The sequence below is a fragment of the Pteronotus mesoamericanus genome, unplaced genomic scaffold (assembly GCF_021234165.1).
Source record: "Pteronotus mesoamericanus isolate MK-2021 breed Mesoamerican mustached bat unplaced genomic scaffold, CSHL_Meso_final contig_65, whole genome shotgun sequence".
Taxonomy (NCBI): Eukaryota; Metazoa; Chordata; class Mammalia; order Chiroptera; family Mormoopidae; genus Pteronotus; species Pteronotus mesoamericanus.
Window position 1 is genome coordinate 7322006 of NW_026555228.1, and position 25234 is coordinate 7347239.

At 38.7% G+C, this 25234-nt stretch overlaps 1 protein-coding gene across 2 annotated transcripts in view; it reads left to right on the forward strand.

Moving 5' to 3' along the window:
* The window catches only part of REPS2 (RALBP1 associated Eps domain containing 2), a 217372-nt gene that overhangs the window by 104975 nt on the left and 87163 nt on the right, over positions 1–25234 (forward strand). For both annotated transcript variants that reach the window (XM_054581101.1, XM_054581102.1), the window contains exons 10-13: positions 3282–3351; positions 4768–4821; positions 9006–9051; positions 12320–12456. In XM_054581101.1, the coding sequence (XP_054437076.1) occupies positions 3282–3351; positions 4768–4821; positions 9006–9051; positions 12320–12456 (307 nt within the window). The remainder of the gene's footprint in view (positions 1–3281; positions 3352–4767; positions 4822–9005; positions 9052–12319; positions 12457–25234) is intronic.

The following is a 25234-nucleotide window of genomic DNA, read 5'->3' on the forward strand; positions in this document are numbered from 1 at the left end:
AGCTGATTCAGGTCATGAGAAGTTTGCTCAGAAGTACAGCTTTTTCTAAAGACAGCAGAGCTGTAACCATGTGCTCTCAAGAATTAAAGATTAGAATTTCAGGAGTACTCCTCTTAAGCAGGGTTTCTTAGATTACTGGATTTCTTTCTTTTGTGAACAGCTTTACTGAGATATGATTCACATACCATACTGATTTAAACTATATAATTTAGTGGTTTTTAGTATAATAAGAGCTGTGCAACCATCACTGTAGTCTAATTTTAGAGCATTTTCATCGTAGCATTTTCATAAAGCCTGTGGTCATTAACAGTCATTAACACTATCCTCTGGTAATTACTAATCTTTTTTCTGTCTCAGAATTTGCCTATTCTGGACATTTCATATAAATAGAATCATGTAATATGTGGTCATTTGTGACTGGCTTCTTTCACTTAGTATAATGTATTTAAAGTTCATTCATGTTGTGTCAGTGCCTTATTCCTTTTTATTGCTGAATAGTATTCCATTGTGTGAATAAGTCAAACTTTGTCTCTCCATTCTTCAGATGATGGACATTTGAGTTGTTTCCACTTTCAGGTTGTTAGGAAAGAAAAATGCTGCTATGAACATTCATGTACAAGTTTTTGAGTGAGCATCTCTTCAATTCTCTTGGGTACATACCTAGTTGTGGAATTGTTGGATCATATTATAACTTGTGTTTAACTTTTTGAGGAACTAACAAACTGCTTTGCAAAGCACCTGCACTATTTTATATTCCTCCACCAGCAATGTATGAATGTCCCAATTACCCCACATCCTTGGCAACACTTGTTACTGTCTTTTTCGTTTTAGCCATCCTAGTGGGAGTGAAGTGGTATTTCATGATTTTGGTTTTAATTTTCTAATGACTAATGATGTTGAGCATCTTTTTGTATACTTAACCATACTTTGCTATGTATAATGCACACCCACATTGTTGGCCCAAGCTTTCAGGAAAAAGTCTTTTGATTTTTTAATTCAATTTTATTTATATTTAGATACTTATTTTTTGTATTATAAAGGGATTTTAGCATTTATTTTTGGATATATTATGGTACATGTGTACCAGTGTCAAAAAGGGTATTATTTTGCATATGAATATCATTATTGCTTTCTAGAGTTACACTTTAAATGCATAAACATAAATAAAACAATTAAAAACATTTATATAGATATGGAATTAGTACTACCCATGTATAATGTGCATCCTTATTTTTCTCTCAAAAGCTTGGGCAAGAAAGTATGCATTATACATGGCAGAATACGGTATTAGCCGTTTGTATACCTTTTTTGGTGAAATGTCTGTTCAAATCCTTTGTTTATGAATTGGGTTATTTGTTATTGAGTCATAAGTTTTCTTTATATATTCTAGATATAAGTTCCTTACTAGGTATATAATTTGCAAGTAGTTGCTCTTTCTTTGGTTTTTCTTTTTCCTTTCTTGATAGCATCCTTTGCAACACAAATGTTTATTTTCATGAAATTCAGTTTATGTTCTTCTTTTTTTGTTTTTTGTGCTTTTGGTGTCATATCTAAGAAACCATTGTCTAATATAAGATCATGAAGATTTAATCCTTTGTTTTCTTTTAGGAGTTTTACAGTTTTACGTCTTACATTTAGGTCTATGATCCATTTTTAATTAATTTTTGTGTATGCTCTGAGGAAGAGGTCTAAATTCATTCTTTCGTGTATGGATATTTAGTTATTTCAGTATTATTTATTGAAAAAACAATTTTCCCCCATTAAATTGTTTTGTACCTTTGTTGAAGATCCCTTGACCATAAATGTAAGTGTTTATTTATGGATTCTCAATTCTATCCCATTATGCTAGTCACACAGTCTTGATTACTGTAACTTTGTTGTAAGTTTTGAAACTGGGAAGTTGAGTCCTTCAACTTTGTTCTTCTTTTTCAAGAATATTTTCACTATTCTTGATTTCTTGTATTTCCATATGAAATTTGAGACCATGTGGCCAAATTCTGCAGAAAAACGAGGAGGATTGCATTCAATCTGTGGATGAATTTGGGGAGTATTGCTGTCTTAACAATATTAAGTCTTCTGACCCATGCGCATGGGATATCTTTCTGTTTACATAGATTTAAAAAAATTTTCAACTCTTTTTTTGGGTTTCTTTTTAATCTGCATTTTCTACTCCTAAGTCATTTTCTTCTACTAAGGATCTGGTTTATAATCTAGATGCAAGAAGAAAAGGAAAGAAAGGGACTATTAAGATATATTCTTTGTTCCATTGGAGATAGTAGCCTTTGAATAGGAAATTACATTTGGGTGCTTCATCATAATAGCCAAGAATGACCTGCCTGAGGATTCAATCCTAGATCAGATTACCACCAAGCACTACTATTATTGTTTAATATATCAGAAGTCTTAGAGTGCATGTAATTGAGACTTTATAAGAAATAAATGTATAGCCCTGGCTGGTGTAGCTCAGTGAATTGAGTGCTGGCCTGCGAGCCAAAGGGTTGCTGGTTCAATTCCCAGTCAGGGCACATGCCTGGGATGTGGGCCAGGTCCCCAGAAGGGGGCACACGAGAAGCAACCACACATGGATGTTTCTCTCCCTCTCTTTCTCCCTCTCTTCCTCTCTGCCTAAAAATAAATAAATAAATAAAATCTTTAGAAAAAATCCACAATCTTCTTAAAAAAGGAAATAAATTTAATAGGTTTTACACAGAATCTTATACTAATCAATACTTGATTAATTTGGGTATTCATCTTATTAGTATGAGTGAAGACTTTTCCCATAAGTGAGTTAGGAGGGAATTTTGTTCTGCTCATCAGTGTAATTACCTTATTCCAGGATAAGGAGGCTATTTGAATCAAGGTAGAGCACCTTCTGGTTAACAGATCCTGGCAAATACCCACCTTATTGGGCCACTTGTCAGAACCTCTCTCTGCTTGTAAAAGAGTACATAGAATACAGGTTTGTTCTTGACTAAATGGGCAAATGCTACAAGGTGGGATTCTCTGGCTGAATCCCATACTGGATTCAGATTTAATATGTGGTCTATACATATGCCTGCCTTAATCTGAATTGTTATTTTTTTGCTCTATGCATATAAATCTTTCAATAAAAATTAACGTATCTCTCACTAGGAACCTAAAATAAAATAATATTAAATGTCAAGGCTTATTGAAGACAGAAATATTGGCAAGATATGAAACTTATAAAACATTTTCATCATATGTGCACGTAACTTAATTTCTATTCAATCTGTATAATTAATTTTCTTTCCTTTTTCAAGAAGTTATCTATTAAAGATTTGACTGACTTTCCTGTTCCTACCCAAGATATGACTGGTGATGACAAACAAGGTATGAAAAGAATGAGTTTTCTTCCTTTAGAGATATTCTGCCTATTTTTTTTAATGCACTTCTCTTGGAATGATTGGCTACTAGAGCATATGAGGACAGTTATCAGTATATGAACACATTTGGATGGATTATGTAGTTCAAATTATTATCCCAAAACTATAGTTCATAAAGTCGTAACAAGAGCTTGAGTGAAAAATAAAGCCCATCTCCCCCTAGCTCATTGGCCCCTTACTTACTGCTGACCCTCAGGTTTAGCATCTTATTTTGGCATATTTGATTCCAGAGCATCAGTGTAAATACACATTTGTACACAGGTTTTGTCCATAAGGAAATTATCTTCTGGAGAGAGTTTTTGTTCCTGGGCTTTATTCTCTGTAAGGGTGTAGGGCTGTGATGTAGAGCCCAGCAACAATTTGCCTATCTACTGCGCAGGTGAGAAGCAGTGCCGCACTGTGTTCCATGTGACAGCTATCAGCAAGCACAGAGATGAGTTGGCCTGGGAATATCTAGAAGAGCAGGAGGAACCCACCCTTCCCCAACTCCATACTTCTGTACAATGTCCTTCCTCATACACTATCTTATCCAGTCCTCACAAAAGTGAATGGAGGCTGGCATGTTCATCCCCTACAATTTAGAGATGAGTAAACTGAAGTTCAGGCAGTATGAATCACTTGCTTAATAAGAAAAAGAGAGGGGATAAGAACCAAGATTTTCTAAATCTCAAGTCATTTTCCTTCTATTATCTGATACTGATTTACTGCCCATGCATGAGAGGCTTATCTGAAGAGACTAAAAATCAGTGAAACAATTTCAGGTTTTATTGTAGAGACCTGCCGTTGATGTAGCTTTGTATGTAAGTATTTTACATACAAACTTAAATAAGGGAAAAAATAAGTTTTCCCTTAGGAAACAATAGTTGCATGCTATCTATTTAAATATTTGCTTAGGAGAGGTAGAACTGGACATTGTCTACAGCAACATGTACTCTGATCACTCTTTATTAATTAGTGGGTCTTAGCCTTGGCTGCACATTGGAATAACCAAGTGAGCTCTAAAAATACTGAAGCCTGGGTTTCACGGCGGGAGAGATTTTGAGGTCATTGGTCCGGATGTCAGGAATGAAAGGGGGAAATTCCTGATACTTTCTGATAATACTCCTCCTAGCCACTAAAGGCTCTGTGTCTGGAAAGTTGAAAATACTCCTTTGATCTCTTGGGAGAACCCATTTCCATACTTTAAGAGTTCTTTATTGTTTTGGTAAGTTGTACAGCAATTATAGAAGTTTGTAACGCTATTTTAATAAGTGATTACTACAGATTCTTTGTTTTAATATAATGTGCCAGAGAAATAAAATGTTATAGTTTTTTTTCTTTTCTCCTCCTTTCTTTCTCTGTTTTTAAAACAAAATGTCACTAGCTTTGAAAAGTACTACGGATGAAGCCTTACCAAAGGACGTGTCTGAGAATCCAGGTAGGAGAAAACCATTTTAACATATTTATGTAATTATTTCTAATAAAAAACCCCAGTAGTTTCAGTGAGTAGAAGATTGGTATATTTGTGATAGTATTTATGTTTCTCTTGAAATACTTGTGTTTTATTACAGGGAAATCTTTTTGCTTTTTTTTTTTTAACCCCTTCTTTTCAGGTATGAGAAGATGGTGATTTCTTAAGTTCGGAATTTAGGTTTCATTGAAAGGATCACTGTTTAAATTTAGTCTCATTGTTACTAAGTGTAAAACTGAGAAGACTTGGAGTTGGTTGAGAGGATTTCAACAAGCCATTGTAATTTCTTTGTAGAAGGATGTGATAGGGTAGATCAGTTGGAGGCCCACAGTTGAAATCTTTCCATTTCCAAAACGAAAATCTCAAATACTGTCATTATACTTCACCACCAGGAAGGCAAGTCAATGTTCTTATACATGGAACAGATTCCAAGGAGAAAAATAAAAATAGCGTTTGCCCTGTTCTTGTAGAGTTGGAACTGTGTCTGTGAACCACAGAGGTGGCTGGGCCTGTGTCCTCAGTTCTCTCAATGGACCCATCATTGAACCAAGATGAACTTAGCTAAAAACAAACTGGATAAGGAAGGTTTTACTGTTTGGAGCTCTGATTATGAGGACATGAAAGAAATTGGTGCTTTCTTTTTTATCTCTCAATATTTAATAAGTAAATCATGTTTGTTTTGGTTAGCTATCATCCCAGGCTTATTTGTTTAAAGTTAGAACAAAGGGGTCAATATAACGTTGAAGCTTATGTAATAATACAGTATTTCCCAAACACCAAGTTCATTCAAGGTTTAAAAGAGAGGAATAAAGAGAGAAGGAAAAGAGTGGGGGATGGGGGGAGAGAGCACGAAAGAGCATATGAATGGGAATCTATGATGGATTTCAGATATGAGGTCTAAGAATCTGTATTTTTAAGGAGCCCCCAGGTGATTGTGATATTTAGCCTGTTTTGGTAACAGCTACCTTTAGAAGGCCATGTTAAGATAATAGAAAATTAATATCAAACATGATTCCAAAAGTAGTAGGAATTTTCAAACCTATTTTGGCTTTGGCACTGATTGGGATTCCTTCATTAGTGGGGAAATGCTCTGTTTGTGTAGGAGAAATTCCTGAGGTAGGTTTTTTGTAACCTTATGATATTAGCAAAAGCTGTTTAAATGTAGCGAGTTAAATTGCTGCTTCTCCAGCAGCCTCTGAGGCTAATAATTCTTCCTGTTTTTTTCCATGAGCATCACGTGTTCTCTGGGGCCAGCTTCAGATGTTGTTAACATTCCTTCATTGAATAGGATGTGGTGTCACCAGATAAGACCTCTCAGGGTGTGCCACAGTGTGTGAAGTACATCTGAATTTGTTTCACATTCTGCCTGGGAGTCCACTGCTGCCCCATTCGGGAAGGGCTATGAGGGACTTGGATTCCCAGCAGGAGCCACTGGAGTTTCAAGGTGGTGATTTCTAATTCTGAATGGCTGCCCATGCCACGTGGAGTGTTTACCTCAATTGAGATGCTACTTTTTGGAGAATTAAACTTCAGGCTTGCCTTCTTATTATCTCATTTCTGGTTCCTGGAAAGATGACGTGCCTGGAGTATACTAGGAAGTTCGCATTCTTCTTCCCTTTCCAACCTAAATGAGAAGCTATGATCTGCCCGTTGGTGTCTGCCTGGATTTCAACACAACGTGCCCTCACCATTTTTGCAGATATTCACATTCTCCAAATGCTGAGCCTGACTTTCAGGGGCTCAGAGGCTGGTGGAAGACTTAACTAGAATAATGAGTTCCAGCTTTTTCTGATCAGAAACCTGTGGAGACTTACCAAGACCTGCCTGGGTTATGTTTTTGCAGGTGGAAGGAGAAGCATCTCCCTGTTCTGTTCTTCCCCAGTGGGTGGTAATAGTAATGGTGCTGAAGATCACGATGTGGCGAGTTAGAGATGGAGTGGGACTTTATTACCAGGGAACGAGAGTATCCCTTTTACATATTTTAATGCCCTTACCCTTTTAATTGCTGAAAGTATATATATTAGTGGAGTCTGATAGATTTCTTAGCTGATGTTACATTCCATCTAATTCAACAGAACACACTGCACAATGGTGATCTTTTTCTTGATGTCTTAGTCATGCTTAGTAAATTAGGCCTTTTCATTCTTATGCTGTAGTCTTGAGATTGCTATTGGTCATTCTAGCAGCTGCCCTAATTGCCAGCTATCGCTCCATGGTTTTATGGGGCAGAGCAGTTCTTTCCTTCCATTACTCTCTCCCACCTGCCTCTCCTTTGCTGTTGTAGAAGGAATTAAATTTAGAAACCAGAATTCTAAGCTTGAAAAGCTAGGAGCACTCTATAGCAGTAATATTTTGCAATTCTCCAATGCACTTAGTTGTTAAAGTACCTTCACTGTATTGTCTCTCCCTGAGGCACAACTGCATTTTTATTTTCCTCATCCTGTAGGTGAGGAAACTGAGGTTCAGAGAGCTAACAGGTAGTGAGTGTAGTGGCCAGGAGCACCTAGGCCTTATCACTCCCGGCCTGGTCTCCACCGCTCATGTGCACCCCTCTCCTCATCTGTCTATCTCTCACCAGCAGAGTTTATCCCTCCTTCTACACCCATTCCTACCTCAGCAAAAACACAAAGATAATGTCAATTGACAAAGGAATTAACAGTCACCACGGTCTGGTTTGTTGAACAGTATGTTAACATGGCTGAGACTTTTACCTACATATTTATGGAAAGCAGTGGGCCCTGAGGGAGAAGAGAGCCACAGAACCAAAGCTGGCTGTGGGCAGCCTGCTCCGAGGGTGACCCTTGAACTCTTTGGTGAGTCTGCTCACACAGTCCACCCACCCCTAAGGCAGCCAGCTTGGCTAGAGGAGAGGCTCTCCTGAGGACACTTTGTTTTGTTGCCTGGGGCTGAGGTGGGTGGGGGGAGTTAGTTTTTGGTAATAATGGGCAAGACAAGGATCAGACTCCCTGGGCTGTACGGGATTTTCAGAGGTTTGAGTTTAAAGATTCCTGTGTTCTTACTACAATAAGCTAAAATGTGTAGATTTGGAGAAATATAACCTCTGCAGCTGACCCGGTGGAAGGGGATGTATGTTGCTTGTTTGCTCTGTGCCTTGTTAGCACTTTAGCGCCCCTTCCCACCCTGCTTATCTAACTCAAGGATTTTAATCGTCCTTGTAAGTTCAGGCTGCCTTGTCCCAAGGAGGGTTTTAACTTTGTAGCAATGTGAAAGAGGAGGGGAAAATGCAGTTGAGACATTTTCTTTCTGGTAGGATTTGTGCAAACAATATATAAACTCTATTCTTTTTCCTAGTTAGTAGCACTTTTTCTATGAATTTTTAATGACATTTTATAATGAAAAATTTGCAGTGTTTGCAAAATGTCAGTGTAACTAGTGGTTTCTAAAGTTGTCTCCCATAGAGGATTGAAAATATCAAAAGAAGATTAATGTTTTTGTAAATGTTTTTAATTACTTCCAAGAAGCTGAGATGGGAAAGTAGGTGTTAGTTTATGATTGAAATTTGATAAAAAGTTGTGTGGTTGATAAAATATTTTAATGATTTCATGCCATAATATTCTCTGTACAATTTGGTCATACAGACATGGACCACAAGAATATTTTCTTTTAGGAAAAGCTGCATAGCTCCTTGCAGCTTAACTTGTGGGAGCTTTGCTTTCTTCTGGTCATGCTGCTCTGGTAGTGTATTTTAAGAAAATCTTAACATACATAGCCCAATAGATTTCTTTCTAGTCTTCAGAGGAGACTTGTTCCGTATCTATTACTAGGCTATTATGATAGACCAACACATTCTGAATTCTAAACCCATCATTATGTAAATAGATAACCCCTTAAGACGGTTGTCTTTTTAGTCTGGAATTTCTTTGTCATTCAACTTTGATTTGAGAATGGCTTCTTAGGTAGTATTCTGATGAAAGGAAAATATGTTGGTTTTTATTTCCTTTTAATTGTGCCTGTAGCTTTAGAAATAAATTTCTGAAATAATGAAACTGGAAGAGGTCATGTTCTCCACATGGACACCTGTACCTCATGTTGACCTGTTGATGTGTTCTGTACTAGCCTAGATACTGTATATAAACCTGTTTAATTGCAAAAATGAAACCCAGGCAAACAACAATTAATCTTCGTTTCAGCCACTCCTAAGGAGTCCAACAGTCTCAAAGCAAGACCAAGATCCAGGTAGTGTTTGTTTAATTTCTGCTTTAATGCCCTTTGTGCCCTGTCCCAGACTAGAAATGAAACCTCCCAACCCAAAGCCCAACTCACAGTCTCCTTTTCCTTTTGATGTGAAGCTTAGAAAGTGGGTGAGTTCACTGTCATGAGGGGCCTGACTGGAGCATGCAGTGCTCTTGGGAGACTCTTGGTTTCTGTGTTTATTAGTGCTAGAAGATGGTGGCTTCTGTTCTCTGGTCACCTGACATGAAGAAGTGGCTTGTGTGATATGCCCATGTTGTTGCAGGATGTTAATAAGTAGGAAGAAGTAGCCTTGCAAATAAGGGAATATGGTTGAAAGGTAACTAACACTGAAATTTACTATTGTGGCAAGGTGAATACCAAAAAAGTAAGAAGTCTTTGGTCAAATATAGAGAAGGGAAAGAAAATGCTTATGGCAATTCCAGTGAGGCAGGAAGTTTTAGGTAAGCAGTACTTATGGTCTGTTTCATCCTATCTTAGAGCTTCTTCTTGGCTTCACCATTTTTCAGTCACTAGAGGATAGAAGAAGAGGGAGAACCAGGGAGGCAGAGCTGTGGCTGACATCAGACAACAGAATGGAGGAGTGAGGACAAATACAGAAACACTAATAGAACCAATAGAACATCAAAAAGGGAAGATGGAATTGGGACCCCTCTTCACCAGTAGACTGCAGTGTAAGATAGGATAGTGCATGTGTCTTTTCCAAGTTTTCCTTTGGCTCTTAGTGACTTTTTTCCTCCTTTGGCTACTAGACACATTCCTGAAGAAGTGAATTTAAATCTCATCATATTTTGAAACACTGATATTTAAGGAAATCTTGTTTCTTGTAAATCAGAGGTACTCCTTAGTGTATCTTTTATGTCTGGATTTTCCAAATTGGGGTTTTGTTTCCTTGTTTATAGAAGGTAAAGCTATCTATATTCATATTTTTGAATACAATAGATAACACTAATTCATTTTGGTAGGAAAAAAAGCATAGTCATTATTTCTCTATATGGTTACCACATATACTCATCCCTTTTTTAAAAAGGATGAATATATATTTTACAAATTAGTCTGTACTGGCTTTAAGATGTAGGAATAGTAATATTTGTCTACTCTCATAGTAGGAAAAAGCTTTGAATTGCAGAAAATTACTTATGTGTTCTCTGTTAACTGTAAATTGAACCTCAGTTTTCACTTCTGCTGACTTCCTCTCTCTTGCAAAGCAAGTGAAATAACCAAATCACATAGTCACATATTCTATTATTAATCTCACTGGCCAAATTTCATATATTATTATTTTAGGAATCGGTCTGCTGGTCTAATTTGGATGTTTTTATTTCACTACTCCCAACTAGGTCTTTACTGAGACTAAAAGAATCAAATCATTATCCTCCTTTTTAGAATAACAAAGCTTTGTAGAAATAAGGGAAAGAGGGAAAAATCAACATTCTAACACTACTACATTCATCATTTTCTTGATTCTCTGCAAATTTTTAAAATATATATATAATTTTTAGACAGGGGAAGGGAGGGAGAAAGAGGGAAAGAAACATCAGTGTGTGGTTGCCTTTCACCTGCCCCTACTGGGGGCCTGGCCTGCAATCCAGGCATGTGCCCTGGCTGGAAATCAAACCAGTGACCCTTGGGTTTGTAGGCTGGTCCTCAATCTACTGAGCCACACCAGCCAGGACCACATTTATATTTTAATTGGTTGCAGCCACAGTTTTTCAGTATCACTTATTTGATATTCAGTTAACTTTCCATAACAAAATATAAATGCACAGGTTATATATGGAAATAAAATGGAATGACTTATGTGGCATAGAAAGTTCTTTTAATTTCTAGCTAAGGTCTCTATTTCCTTTTTAAACCAAGAGTTCCCATTTGAAAGCTTTGTCATCCTTTCAGATCAATTCCCTCTTATTTTGTTTGAAAGTATTAGAATGTTCTTCCTGCTAGTTCCTGCATGCCTTTGCCTTGCCTGTCTTGCCAGTTGTGTTACAGGGACCACCTCAGAGCATGTCACATGCCATTATGGTGACTTTATTAAAGACTGAAACATTGTATGACAAATAGAACACCCCTTGAAACTTTTGAAACCTTGAAGAACTCATTCAGGAAAATTAAAACTTGCTGTGTGAAAACCAGCTTTACCAGGAACTGAAGTTACATAATAGAAATGGATAGATTGTAATTTCATAAGTGCCTCTCTAATTGCTAAATACTAAGAACAGTTTTCTGAAGTTAATTTATCTTTAGGACATATCTCTGATGCAAACGTCATTTTCTTCTTTGACATTAAGTTGGCCAAGATGCTGAATAGAACAGACGTACACATCCAGTTCTTAGAAAAATGACATTGGAAACTCCTCCACAAACCTATTATACCAGGCAATAGAATTATGTACTGAATGGAATTAATTTAGAAAATAAGTAGTCTCTAATAAATAGTCTAGCCGCTACCACCAAAAGTTTTCTACCCTGATTCAGGCAACATGAGAACATTTTAAAAATGGAATTTGGAAATAGACATGGACTAGAGTTTGAATCAAACCCATGCCACTTTCTAGCTGTGCGACCATTGGCAGATTACTTAGTTCACTTTTCTTTAAGTGTCATTATTGGCGTTAACAATCTCAGACGTTGCCAAGGTAGCTACTGCTTTGTCACAGATTGAAGGAGGAAGTTAAGAGGAAGCTTTTGCTTTGAAAGTTTCCCAAAACCCATCTCTCTCATGATAAGACAAACTAGACCCCTCAACCTGATTGATGTGTGCTTTTCTCTTCTGAATTTCATTTGCAGCATATTCCTTTGAATATTTGATTCTTACTCTCAGCTTATCTGTACCAATTCTATATGTGCCTGTCATTGTATTTGCATATAAGCAGGAGAAAAAGTTCTGTAATCAGTTAATATCACAAAGCCCTTCTGATAAAATATGGAAGTACCTAAGTGGAAGGGTTTACGTGCTATTCTTATTAATAATTCAGTAGAAACATTTCAATTTACAAGAAGCTTTCCTTTCCAGTAAATTTAGGTCTCAGGTAGAATAAGAGCAAGGAGGTTAAAAGAGATTCTGACTCACGATTGGGGTTTGGGCATTATGGCAGGTAGGGGCAACCAGGGGATGGTAGGATTCATGGTGGCTTTGGGAGCTTGGCGGTCCTTTGCAGTCACTTTGACTTTTGTGGGTATTTTCCATTTCAACCCAACTTCAGAGAATAAATCTTTGCTGTCTCCTTTCTGACCTTCCCTTATTTCGCTGCAGATCTTACTCTAGCACCTCCATAGAAGAGGCCATGAAAAGGGGCGAGGACCCTCCCACCCCGCCACCGCGGCCACAGAAAACCCATTCCAGAGCCTCCTCCTTGGATCTGAATAAAGTATTCCAGCCCAGTGTGCCAGGTGAAGTGCCCCTTTGTACCCCAGCCCTTCCCTTTCCTGTTGGAGTTAGTGGATGGGCGTGTGCCACAGAGGCCTTTGTGAGCCCAGGGAATGAGCAGACCTGGCTGTTTCCCATCCCAGGAAGGTCTTCACATTGCTATGAGATTCTTGGGAGGGAAAGTAATTCTAGGCAGATAGATATCACATGTGTCTGGAGCCTTGCCCACACTTGCTTGAGATCAAGAATTATGAAATTCTGTACCAAGAAGATAAAAATGCTTCAGTTCCAGACTGCCCACTGAGTGTGTGGCTGGGGTCTTGTTATCTGCATCCTGGTAATTTGTATATAAGGTTGCTATCTGTCATTTCCTCGGAAGCTTATGTGGTTCTGTGAAAGATCTGGGTGAGCAGTGCCTGGCCAGAATTTTTTGCATTTTATCCCTGCGGCGAAGCTCTTGTGTCCTCTTGGGTTTAATGCTAAGGGGACTCTGCTTTCTAAATCTGAGTGATGGCTAGGTGGTTGGTGGTGGGGCCTAGGGCAAGGGCTTGTTCAGGTGCGCTGCTCTGGAACTTCTGGGGCTGGGACTTTCTTGAGCCACTGGCTGTAGAGCTGGGTTTGGAGGGAAGGTGTCAGTGGAGCCTGTCTGCTCCCCCGACTCCCTCTGAAGTGGGAGACTAGGGAACCTATGGAACAGCAGATGAGAACCATGCTTTTGCTTTAGTGAAGGTACTAGGATACAGCACCATCCCAAGTGTTATTTTGGGAGCAGCAAGGGCCTTTTCACTGCCTAATGTAGGCAAGCTATAAATACAATGATTTCCTGGACCCTTTTTATATCTATGTGCATTTCAAATCAAGGGAACCTCAGATGCTAGTGATTTTCAGATTATTATCTTTTCTACTAAAGCAAGAAAAGACTCCTTGGCTCACACATTAGCATGACCTCTGTGTCCCGGCATAGCTCAGCATGTTTTATTTGTTCTAATAAAGTGCTCTCTTCACAGTAAAGTTATAGAATGTTTTTTAATATACTAGAATCTGGAGCTCTCTGTGAAACTTGATTCTATGCCATGAGTTCATCAGATAAAAATTTGCCTTGAATTTTCCCCCATACTTTGATCCAAATTCTGGCATAATTTCATAGTAACTGGTATTTGGGGTGGGAATAGCCATGGGTGATGATGCTATAAAAATTTTACATTGCTGGTGGATTATGACCTAGAAGATTTTTGTATGGATGAAAGAAGATTAAAACAATCTGGGCAGCTGTCTCAATATGTTTTCCTTGCAAGGAGAGAGGCTGGAAACATGCAAGCATCTCTCAGTCTGTGTAACCCCAGGAGTGCCAGCTGTTTGAAGAATGAATGTGCTGTAGCTTTTATAAGGTTGTCCTCTAGAGAGGAAGAGATAAGACTGGATTCAAAGTCTCTCTCAGCTGCTTATTAACTATTTGATTTTCAGCAAGTGGTTTAATCTTTCTGTATCTCAGATTCCTAATCTGTAAAATAGGGCCAATATTCCACAGAATTGGAGGGTTTTAGTGAGATAATAAATATAATCCAGATAGCACCATGGCTGGCCCATAGGCACCCATTCTCACACCTGACTGATGAAGGAAGGGAGTCTGAAGTTAAAGCCCCTTGACTTCTTTGACCCCCCCCACCAGTGGGACACTTGCGTGATTTGTCCCCGACCAACCTTAGAGGACTCATAAAGGCACCGAGCAGACTCATAAAAGCACCGAGCCCCTGTTGACTGCTTAGTACTCCATTCATTAATACACATTTTGGTGGCTTTGTTTCCTCCTGCCCTGTCTCACTTTCCCCACACCCAAGTAAAATACCTGTTCCCAAGTGCCAGTCTTAGGGGCTGCCTTTGGGAGAACCTGAATTGAGACAGCTTCTTTTTACATCTCCAATATTGACATGACTTCAATAGGAAAAGCATTTTTGTCAGATAAATGCTGAAGGACCACTAGATGGGTGACGTCTACATTCACAGTCTACTTCCATTGTCTTTTCAGTGCTGGTTTACCCAAGTGACATTTTAATGAGCAGTTTAAATTGATCACGTGAAGAGAGCAGGTCGTACCATTGCATCTACTTAATTTGATTCCATGTTGGTTAATTCTCATAGGAAAGTACAAGGATCTAAATTATGTAGAGTTTTAGTGTATTGCATTTTGCTAGAACTTACTAAAATTCTGATTACAAAAGCATGGAGTATAAACCTATCAGAATAGTACAACCTGTGAGAGCCGTGATGCCCCTATAGTAACCCCTCAGCTGCACTTGTGTTTATACGTCTCTTTTGACCAGCTGGGTCACACTGTGCTTGCTGTCCTATATCCTGAACTTCACCACTAACCATCTTTCTATTTCATAATGGAGAGCTACATCATTTCTTTCAATGCCCATGTGGAGTATATGTACCAGAATTGATGGTGCATCAGTGGAGCATTTTTCTCTCACCCTGCCTTCCTTTCCTTCTCCTTGTCACTCCCCCACACTTTTCTCTCATGTTCACAAACTACTTCCTCCTGCGTGTTCTCCTTGATCCTTTTCACAGAGCCCCTTGTAAGCCACTCTCTCTCCTTTTTTCATCCTCCTCTGTGCTCATTCCTGCTCCTCATATTTCCTCTTCCTCTCCTTCTCCTCTTCTTTCTCTGTTTCTCCCTCCCTTCCTCCCTCCCTTCCTCCTTTTCGCCCCCTTTATGCTTATGAGCCTCCCTTTCCCAGGCTCGCCCACCAAACTCACTTTGTCCCACATGTTATAAACAGGGAAGAGGTTTTTAAGGACTTTGTATCTATATCTTTGTTTCCTCATCTACTTTTCTTGGACTGAAGTTGGGGTTGCTGTGACACAGGCCATAGATAGATACTTCAAGTATAGATGTATGTTGCTAAACTGTGCTATAAAAAAAATACCCTTGGAACACTGGTTAATGTTCATCTTTTTTATTGTTACTAATATAATAGACAAATGTTTGCATTTCCTTGATTCCTAGTGAGACTAAACAGCTTTTCATATCATTATTTACTATTAATATTCTTCTTTTTGTGTCTCACTCAGTTTCTGTTGCTATATCTTTTTGCCTAACCTACAGGGACCACTTGTCTCCTTTTCACTTTATTGATGAGGTTCTGGACCTGTCTTCTCTGAAGCAGTTGGGAATGTGAGGGTAGCCATGGGGGAAGCTAATCTAACCTGCTACTTCACTGGGTTCATGTCCTTCCAGCCCCCAGTACCCCATCTTTCTGCCAACTTTATCACTTAAGACAGACCGTACTAGGGCCACCTTGTTTGTAACAGTAGGAGAGTCAGGAAAGGTAAAGGAAAGAGGAATAGAAAATGTACAAAAACACCCTTGGCTGGTGTGGCTCAGTGGATTGAGTGCTGGCCTGTGAACTGAAATATTGCCTGTTTGATTCCCAGCCAGGGCACATGCCTGGATTGTGAGCCAGGTCCCCAGTAGGAGGCATGCAAGAGGCAACCAATCTGTGTTTCTCTCACACATCGATATTTCTCTCCCTCTGTCTCCCTTCCTTCCCCTCTCTATAAAAACAAATAAATAAAATCTTTTTTAAAAAAGAGAGAGAATGTACAGAAACAAGATCTGGGCCTGAGTTGAAGGGAAAGATAAAATGAAGCTTATGTTTTGAAAAATGAGAATGACAGGATTGTGAAAAACAGTTGACGGAGGCTCAGTTGCTGAGTCAGACTGGCCTAAAGTGGAGTGATAGAGTGTAGAAGAAATAGGATGGAGGGAAGATGCCAAGATGCAAGAATGAAAGAGGGAAATGAAAAAAATGAGATGGTGGTTACATGGAGTGGTGATGTTTACACAAACAAGAAGCAAATAGGATAAAAGGCTGTAGAGACCAAAGGGAGGTGAGCCCACCGACTCTGTGTAGGGTTTGGATAGGATTTAAGGAAATAGCTTAGAAGTGGGTGACATTAATGCCTTCAAATTTATGAAGATTGATAACATGCTATGGAGAAAATTAACAAAGGGCTGATTTAGAATGTAAACCTACAAAAATGAACATGGTCAACTTTGGCAGTGTGGAACAATTGGCTTTAATTTTTATATCTGTAGGGAGTGTGTGAACATACTGATTTACTGGAGTCTAGACTATCCCAGAACTCTATATAGGTAGGTGCTGGCATTTCACCTAAAGCATGCGTTCTCCTAGGGAGAAGTTAATATAATATGATCACTACATGTAAAAGGGAGATCACCTTTGTAATAGCAAATCCAGGTCATGCAGTCATCCTCTCTCAGTCCCACAGTGCTGCTGTCTTTGAGGAAAAAAAGGGCAATATAATCTAATTCAGTAATGGGACAAGTGTACAAAATCTAGAGGCAGTCAGACCTGGGACTTGCTCAGTGATGTTTAGATTTTATAGCTATAAAACACTCTTTATTACAGAAAATCCTGTAAGAAAAATCACACTGTGAGGGCAATACTTTTTAGACCCTAACCTACATTTTCTCATTGAAACAGTTGTTTTCATAAGGTAATTTTTTTCCTTAAAAGGATTTTTTCTGTTTCACTGTGTGGGATGGGAACTTTCCTCCATCCACTCTTGACATTGACCCGTTCATTGCAAAGCCGTGCCCAAGGTTTGCAGCCTAAGGTTTCTGTGGTGACAGTCAACAGTCTCAGCCCTCTTCCAGTCATTGGGCATCCACTGGGCAGAAGGGGCAGACATTGTGGAATGGATACATAGCCATCCTTTGAAAGCTTCACACCAGGAACCCTCATCACTTCCACTCAAATTTAATGGGGGAAATCTAGCCCATGGATATAGCCAGCTGCCAGGCAACTGGGAAATGTAGCCCCTGGCAGAGCAACCATTTCCTAGTGATGCCCCTCTAACTATAAGAGAGGAGAGTGAATAACTCTTTTCATCACATCCCATATGGCCAAATATATTGGGATCCGCATGTTAAAACCTGTGTGATGGCTAAACAAAACACATCCATGGGTAGTATCTGCCCATAGATAGCTAATATCTGGTCTCTGCTTTAGACATGTTGATAATAAAAATTCATTCCATCGTTAAGAAATTATGGTATATCCAGAATGATTGAGGGTGGGAGATGGGGATGGGTGGGGCAGGGGAAAGTGGTGGTGGGAAAATGGAGGCAAATGTATTTGGACAATAAAAAAAAATGTAGAATGCTGTAGCCTCTATGGAGAACAGTATGGAGGTTCCTCCAAAAATTAAAACTAGAGCCACCATATGATCCAGCAATCCTATTTCTGGGTACTTATTCCAAAAAATTAAATCAGGATCTTGAAGAGGTATCTGAACTCACATGTTCATTGAAGTATTGTTTACAGTAGCCAAGAAATGAAAACCTAAATGTCTATCATGGATAAATAGATAAAGAATATGTAGTATAACATATAATGGAATATTATACAGCTAGAAAAAGAAAATCTTGTCTCATGTAACAACATGAAGGAACCTTGACGGCATTATGCTCAGTGAAATATGTCAGTCACACAGGAGTTAATACTGCATGATATCACTTGTGGTATCTACAATAGTCAAACTCATAGAAGCAAAAAGTAGAATGGTGGTTGCCAGGGGCTGTGGAAAGGGGAAAATGAGGAGTTTCTGTTCAGTGGGTATAAAGTTCAGTCATGCAAGATTACTAAGTTGTAGATATCTTCCGTGCAGCGTTGTGCCTATAGTTAACAATACTGTAACACACACTTAATATTTTGTTACGGTGGTAGATCTTAGGTTATGTGTATTTTATTACAATAAAAAAAGATGGGGAGAAAATAAAGAAATTCTAGTATGTCCATATCATGGAATCTTATGAAGCCATGAAAAGGAATAAGTTATGTATACTAGGTGGAGAGCTGTCTGTGATAAATTAAGTGAAAAAGGCAAGCTGCAGAATATATATGTTCTTAAATGTATAGGCAGTTTCTGGAAGACTAGTTAAGAAACTAGTACCAGTGGTTACCTCTGAGGAAAAGAAAAAGATGACAGGAGACAGGAGTGAGAGAGAAACTTACTTTTCATTGAATACCATTTGTATCTTTTAAATTTTGTCTCATGTACAGATATTACCTATCGCAAAATTTACTTTTCACTCTATAGCTGCAATGAACAGATGGTACTTGAGAGTACCAGAGGTGTTTTTTCCTGGCTGAGTTTACCTGTCTCATACTTGCCTACCGTTTTTTATCCAGGGTATCCATTTGACCAATCTGCTGCCACCTCCTAGATTGCAACTGACATGACAGAAGCATTCCAGAGCATTCTTTAAGGCTCTGCTGATATGTTCTTTGGGTTCTTCTTCAGTGTCCCTCCGATACTGAGAGATAATTTTGGGGAACTTCCCAAAGCCTCCATTTTGAGGTGTACAGATGGACAAAGTGTTGTGATAAGGGCTCTGTCTTAACTTGGAAGGTGGGTGTGTTTATTGAGTGGTGAGCTGAGAGGAGTCTGTTCTGGGTTTTCTACAAATGTATATTTCTTTCTGCAACCTGAGAAATAGGTAAACCCTTGGAATAAGAGATGTGCTCAAGGCTAAATTTATCTTTCATATTCTCTGAAGGATGAATTTGGCCACACAGATGGCTTTGGCCTTACCTATGTTCCATATTGTATCATTCCCATGAGAGCTACTCGTTCCCTTTTAAAATCTATTAGGATTAAAGAATCTAGTAGGATTATGAGATTCCTGCCCTACTCCCAAACTTTTGGGTCTGCAGTACACAGCCAACCAAGGGTGTAATCTATGTACTATAAAGTTCACCCTTTTAAAGTATACAGTTCAGTGGTAGTATATTCATAGTGTGCAACCATCAGCATTATCCAAATTCAGAACATTTTTTATCATCCCTTCAAAAGATCCTGTACCCATTAGCAGTCATTCTCTTTCCCCTTTCTTCCTCCCACCCCAAGCCATTGACAACCACTAACCTACTTTGGTTCTATGAATTTTCCTGTTCCAGACATTCCATATTAATAGAATCATACAATATATGGTCTTTTGTAACTGCCTTCTTGCACTTAGTGTAATGTTTGCAAGGTTTATCCATGTTGTAGTATGTGTTAGTACTTAATTTCTTTTTTTTTTTTTTAATTAATTTATTTACTTTTTAAATACATTTGTCTCTGCCTTCCCCCCCTCTTTCCCTTGCCCCCTCCCACCTTCCCTCCCTCAGCTCTTCCCCTTTGGTTTTGTCCATGAGTCCTTGCTATATGTTCCTTGACTTTCCCCTTCCCTTCCCTTTCCCTGCCCCGCCCTTCCCTCTTGTCTCTGTTGATTTCTTTTCCTTTCAGTGTTGCTGGTCATATTTGCCTTGCTTCTTTGCATTGTTGGTTAGGTTCCGCTTATAGGTGAGATCATATGGTATTTGTCTTTCGCCCCCTGGCTTATTTCGCTTAGCATGATGCTCTCCAGTTCCATCCATGCTGTTGCGAAGTTTAGTACTTCTTTTTTCTTTCTGCTGCGTAGTATTCCATTGTGTATATGTACCATAATTTTTTGATCCAATCATCTACTGATGGGCATTTAGGTTGCTTCCAACACTTGGCTATTGTAAATTGTGCTGCTATGAACATTGGGGTGCATAGGTTCCTTTGTATTGGCGTTTTGGTGTTCTCAGGGTATAGTCCCAGCAGGGGAATCGCTGGATCAAAAGGCAGTTCCATTTTCAGCTTTCTGAGGAAATTCCACACTGCTTTCCACAGTGGCTGCACCAGTCTGCATTCCCACCAACAGTGGACTAGGGTTCCCTTTTCTCCACAGCCTCGCCAGCACCTGTTGTTTGTGGATCTGTTTATGATGGCCATTCTGACCGGTGTGAGGTGGTACCTCATGGTGGTTTTGATCTGCATTTCTCTGATGGCTAGTGATGCAGAGCATCCTTTCAAATGCCTCTGGGCCCTCTGTGTCTCCTCCTTAGAAAAGCATCTGCCCAGGTCCTTTGCCCATTTTTTGATTGGATCGTTTGTCTTCTTGGAGTCAAGTCGAGTGAGTTCTTTGTATACCTTGGAGATCAAACCTCTATCTGATGTATCATTAGCAAATATATTTTCCCAAATGGTTGGCTCCCTTTTCATTTTGCTGATGTTTTCTTTTGCCGTGCAGAAGCTTCTTATTTTGATGAGGTCCCACTTGTTTATTCTTTCCTTTATGTCCCTTGCTTTAGGAGACATATCAGTGAAAAAATTGCTGCGTGGGATATCTGAGAGTTTCCTGCCAATATTCTCCTCTAGGACTTTGATGGTGTTGCGACTTATATTTAAGTCTTTTATCCATCTTGAGTTTATTTTTGTGTATGGTGTCAGCTGATGATCCAATTTCAATTTTTTGCATGTAGCCATCCAGCTCTCCCAACACCATTTGTTGAAGAGGCTGTTATTGCTCCATTTTATGCTTCTGCCCCCTTTGTCAAATATTAGATGTCCATAGAGACCTGGGCTTATTTCTGGGCTTTCTATTCTGTTCCACTGGTCTATGGGTCTGTTCTTGTGCCAGTACCAGATTGTTTTGAGTATAGTGGCTTTGTAGTAGAGTTTGATGTCCGGTATTGTGATCCCTCCTACTTTGTGTTTCTTTCTCAAAATTGCTGCAGCTATTCGAGGTCGTTTATGGTTCCATATAAATTTTTGAAATGTCTGTTCTATTTCTGTGAAATACGTCATTGGTATCTTAATAGGGATTGCGTTGAATCTATAAATTGCTTTTGGTAGTATGGACATTTTAAGGATATTAATTCTTCCAATCCATGAGCACGGTATATGCTTCCATTTATTTGTGTCTTCCTTAATTTCTTTTTTCAATGTTGTATAGTTTTCTGCATACAGGTCTTTTGTGTCTTTGGTTAAATTTATCCCTAGGTACTTTATCTTTTTTCGTGCTATATCGAATGGTATATTTTTCCTGATTTCTTCTTCTTCTATTGCATTGCTGGTGTACAAAAACGCCTTTGATTTCTGAATGTTGACTTTGTATCCTGCTGTTTTGCCAAATTCACTTATTAGGTTGAGGAGTTTTTTGGTAGAGTCTACAGGGCTCTCTATGTACACTATCATGTCATCTGCAAACAATGATAGTTTGACTTCCTCCTTTCCTATTTGGATGCCTTTTATCTCTTTCTCTTGTCTGACCGCTGTGGCTAGGACTTCCAATACGATGTTGAAAAGAAGCGGTGAGAGCGGACATCCTTGTCGTGTTCCCGATCTTAGTGGGAAAGCTTTCAGTTTTTGCCCATTGAGTATGATATTGGCTGTAGGTTTTTCATATATGGCCTTTATTACGTTGAGGAATGCCCCATTGATTCCCATTTTGCTGAGTGTTTTGATCATAAATGGGTGCTGTACCTTGTCAAATGCTTTTTCTGCATCTATCGAGATGATCATGTGGTTTTTGTCTTTTCTTTGATTTATGTGGTGTATCACGTTTACTGATTTGCGTATATTGAACCATCCCTGCATCCCTGGGATGAATCCCACTTGATCGTGATGGATAATCTTTTGAATGTATTGCTGGATGCGGTTTGCCAATATTTTGTTGAGGATTTTAGCATCTATGTTCATCAGCGAAATTGGCCTGTAGTTTTCTTTCTTTGTAGGGTCTTTATCTGGTTTTGGGATCAGGGTGATGCTGGCCTCATAGAAGGAGTCTGGGAGTCTTCCCTCCTCTTGGATTTTTTGGAATAGTCTGAGAAGGACAGGGGTTAGCTCTTCCTTAAATGTTTTGTAAAATTCTCCTGGGAAACCGTCTGGCCCTGGACTTTTGTGTGCTGGGAGTTTCTTGATTACTGCTTCAATTTCCCCAACTGTTATCGGTCTGTTCAAGCTTTCTGTTTCTTCCTCCTTCAGTGTTGGAAGATTATACTTTTCTAAAAATTTGTCCATTTCATCAAGATTTTCAAATTTCTTGGCATATAATTGTTCATAATAGTTTCTGATGATCATTTGTATTTCTGTGGTATCAGTTGTTATTTCTCCTCTTTCATTTCTGATATTATTAATTTGGGTCCTCTCCCTTTTTTTCTTGATGAGTCTGCTTACAGGTTTGTCCACTTTATGAATCTTTTCAAAGAACCAGCTTCTGGATTGGTTGATCCTCTGAATTGTTCTTTTTGTCTCTATGTCATTCAGTTCTGCTCTAATCTTGACTATTTCCTTCCTTCTACTTGCTCTGGGATTTATTTGTTGTTGTTTCTCCAGTTCTTCAAGTTGTAGTGTTAGGTCTTTTATTTGAAATGTTTCTATCTTTTTAAGGTAAGCCTGTATTGCTATGAACTTCCCTCTCAGGACCGCCTTTGCTGTGTCCCATAGGTTTTGGACAGTTGTCTGTTCATTTTCATTTGTTTCCAGAAATTTTTTTATTTCTTCTCTTATCTCATTATTGACCCATTCATTGTTTAATAGTGTACTGTTCAGTCTCCATGAGTTTCCACGTTTTTGAAGTTTCTCTTTGAGTTTGATTTCGAGTTTCAAGGCCTTGTGGTCTGAGAAAAAGTTTGGTATTATTTCAATTTTCCTGAATTTACTGAGGCTTGCTTTGTGTCCTATCATGTGGTCTATCTTTGAAAAACTGCCATGAGCATTTGAAAAGAATGTGTATTTTTCTTCTTTGGGATGTAAGATTCTATATATGTCAGTTAAGTCTCTTTGATTCAGTGTTTCATTCAGCGCCACAATATGTTTATTAATGTTTTGTTTGGAAGATCTGTCCATTTTGGACAGTGGGGTGTTGAAATCCCCTACTATCAGTGTGTTGCTATCTATATCTTTTTTGAAGTCATCCAACAATTTCCTTATAAACTTGGGGGCTCCTATATTGGGAGCATATAAGTTTACAATGTTGATGTCTTCTTGATAGATTCTTCCTTTAAGTATGATAAAGTGCCCCTCTGGGTCTCTCTTTATGGCCTTTGCTTTGAAATCGACTTTGTCTGATACAAGTATGGCAACGCCAGCCTTTTTCTCATGTCCATTTGCTTGGAATATTATTTTCCATCCCTTTACTTTCAATCTGTGTAGGTCTTTTGCTCTGAGGTGGGTCTCTTGTAGGCAGCATATGTGTGGGTCATGTTTTCTTATCCATTCAGCTACCCTGTGTCTTTTGATTGGGGCATTTAGTCCATTCACATTGAGAGATATTACTGATAGAAACTTACTCATCTTTTCTCTTTGATTAGTACTTAATTTCTTTTATGGAGACATAATATTCTATTGTATAGATATGGCACATTTCGTTTTTCTGTTTATCAGTTGATGGACAATTCAGTTGTTTCTACTTTTTGACTGTTATGAATAATGCTGCTACACACATCCATGCATGTACAAGTTTTTGTGTAAACATACTCCTCTTTCTCTTGGGTATATACTAGAGTACATGGGGGTGGAACTATTGGGTCATATGGTAACACCGTGTTGGACATTTTGAGGAACTACTGAATTGTTTTCTGAAATAGTTGCACTAATTTGCCATATTACTAACAACGTATGATGATTTCTATTTTTTCATATCCTTGAAACACTTGTTATTGCCTGTTCTTTTTATGTTTGCTGTCTTAGTAGATATAAAGTGGTATCATGATTTTGGTTTGCAGTTTCTGATGACTACTGATGTTGAACATCTTTTGATGTGCTTATTGGCTGTGTTTATGTCACCTTTGGAGAAATGTCTATTCAAAATCTTTGCCCCATTCCTCAGTTGGGTTGTTTTTTTAATTGTTGAATTGCAAGGGCCCTGTATACATTCTGAACACAAGTCCTTTTACAGATATATGATTTACAAATATTTTCTCTCATTTTGTGGGTTGACCTTTCAACCTTTTTAATGGTGTTTTTTGAAGTGCAAATGTTTTTAATTTCGATGAAGTCCAATTTGCCCACTTTGGCTGCCACTGCAGTCATTTGTCTTTGAAGGGCTGAGGAATGCCCTCTAGCTTTCTAGACCTGGTTCTTTGCTTTCAGGCCTGATTTTGTTTGTGGTAGGGGTCTATTGTTAGGAGTAACAGTCAGAATTCATAGTGACCGAGCATCGAGGTTTCCTTTGAGCTTCTCAGTAGCTGATAGATAAATGGTGTTGGCTGCAGTGTAGTGTTATTTTGTCCTGAGATTTGAAAGCTAAAAGTTCATTGTGAACATAGAGAAGTATTTTTGGTCTGTTCGGCTAGGTGAACTTTTTCAGAGGTAAAGGTACATTCCAGGTATTTCCAGGCTTGTCTGTGCCAGTATACAGCATGTTCATCTAGATACATGCCAGTCTCAGTCTTTCAAAGGTATGGTTGCAATGTGCTGTCTGTCCTTGGCTTCTTTTTGCCTTTTCCTGTTTCTTTCTTTATAGGTGTTTTTCCTTGATAAGTTACATGAAAGTTTCTGTACTAGCACAGTACTGGATTTGCACCCCTAGAAGTCAAAAGCCTGGAGAAATTTTACAAAGGCTTTCCAAGGCTAGGGTGCAGCCAGTCCTGCTGTTGGGTAGGGTGTATGCTATTGTATATACACCCTCCAGTTTTACAGCGGTCCCTGGCTGGCTGAGTCCTGTAACAAGAGTGTGTGGGGAGGAACAGGACTCCAGTCTCTGGAGGATGTAGTGGGAAATATTAGTAAAACCTTTATTTTTAAAATGCTTATAAAATTCATTTGAGTGATCGACCAATACTTTCTTGGGTGTAAAATTAAAACATTACAGGTCTATCCTTAACCTTATTTCTACCAAGCCCCAAGAACTCTCCAGGGAATGTATTCCTGAGACATTTTCTAGTGCATTTGTGAATGCATATATGTACCTGTGAC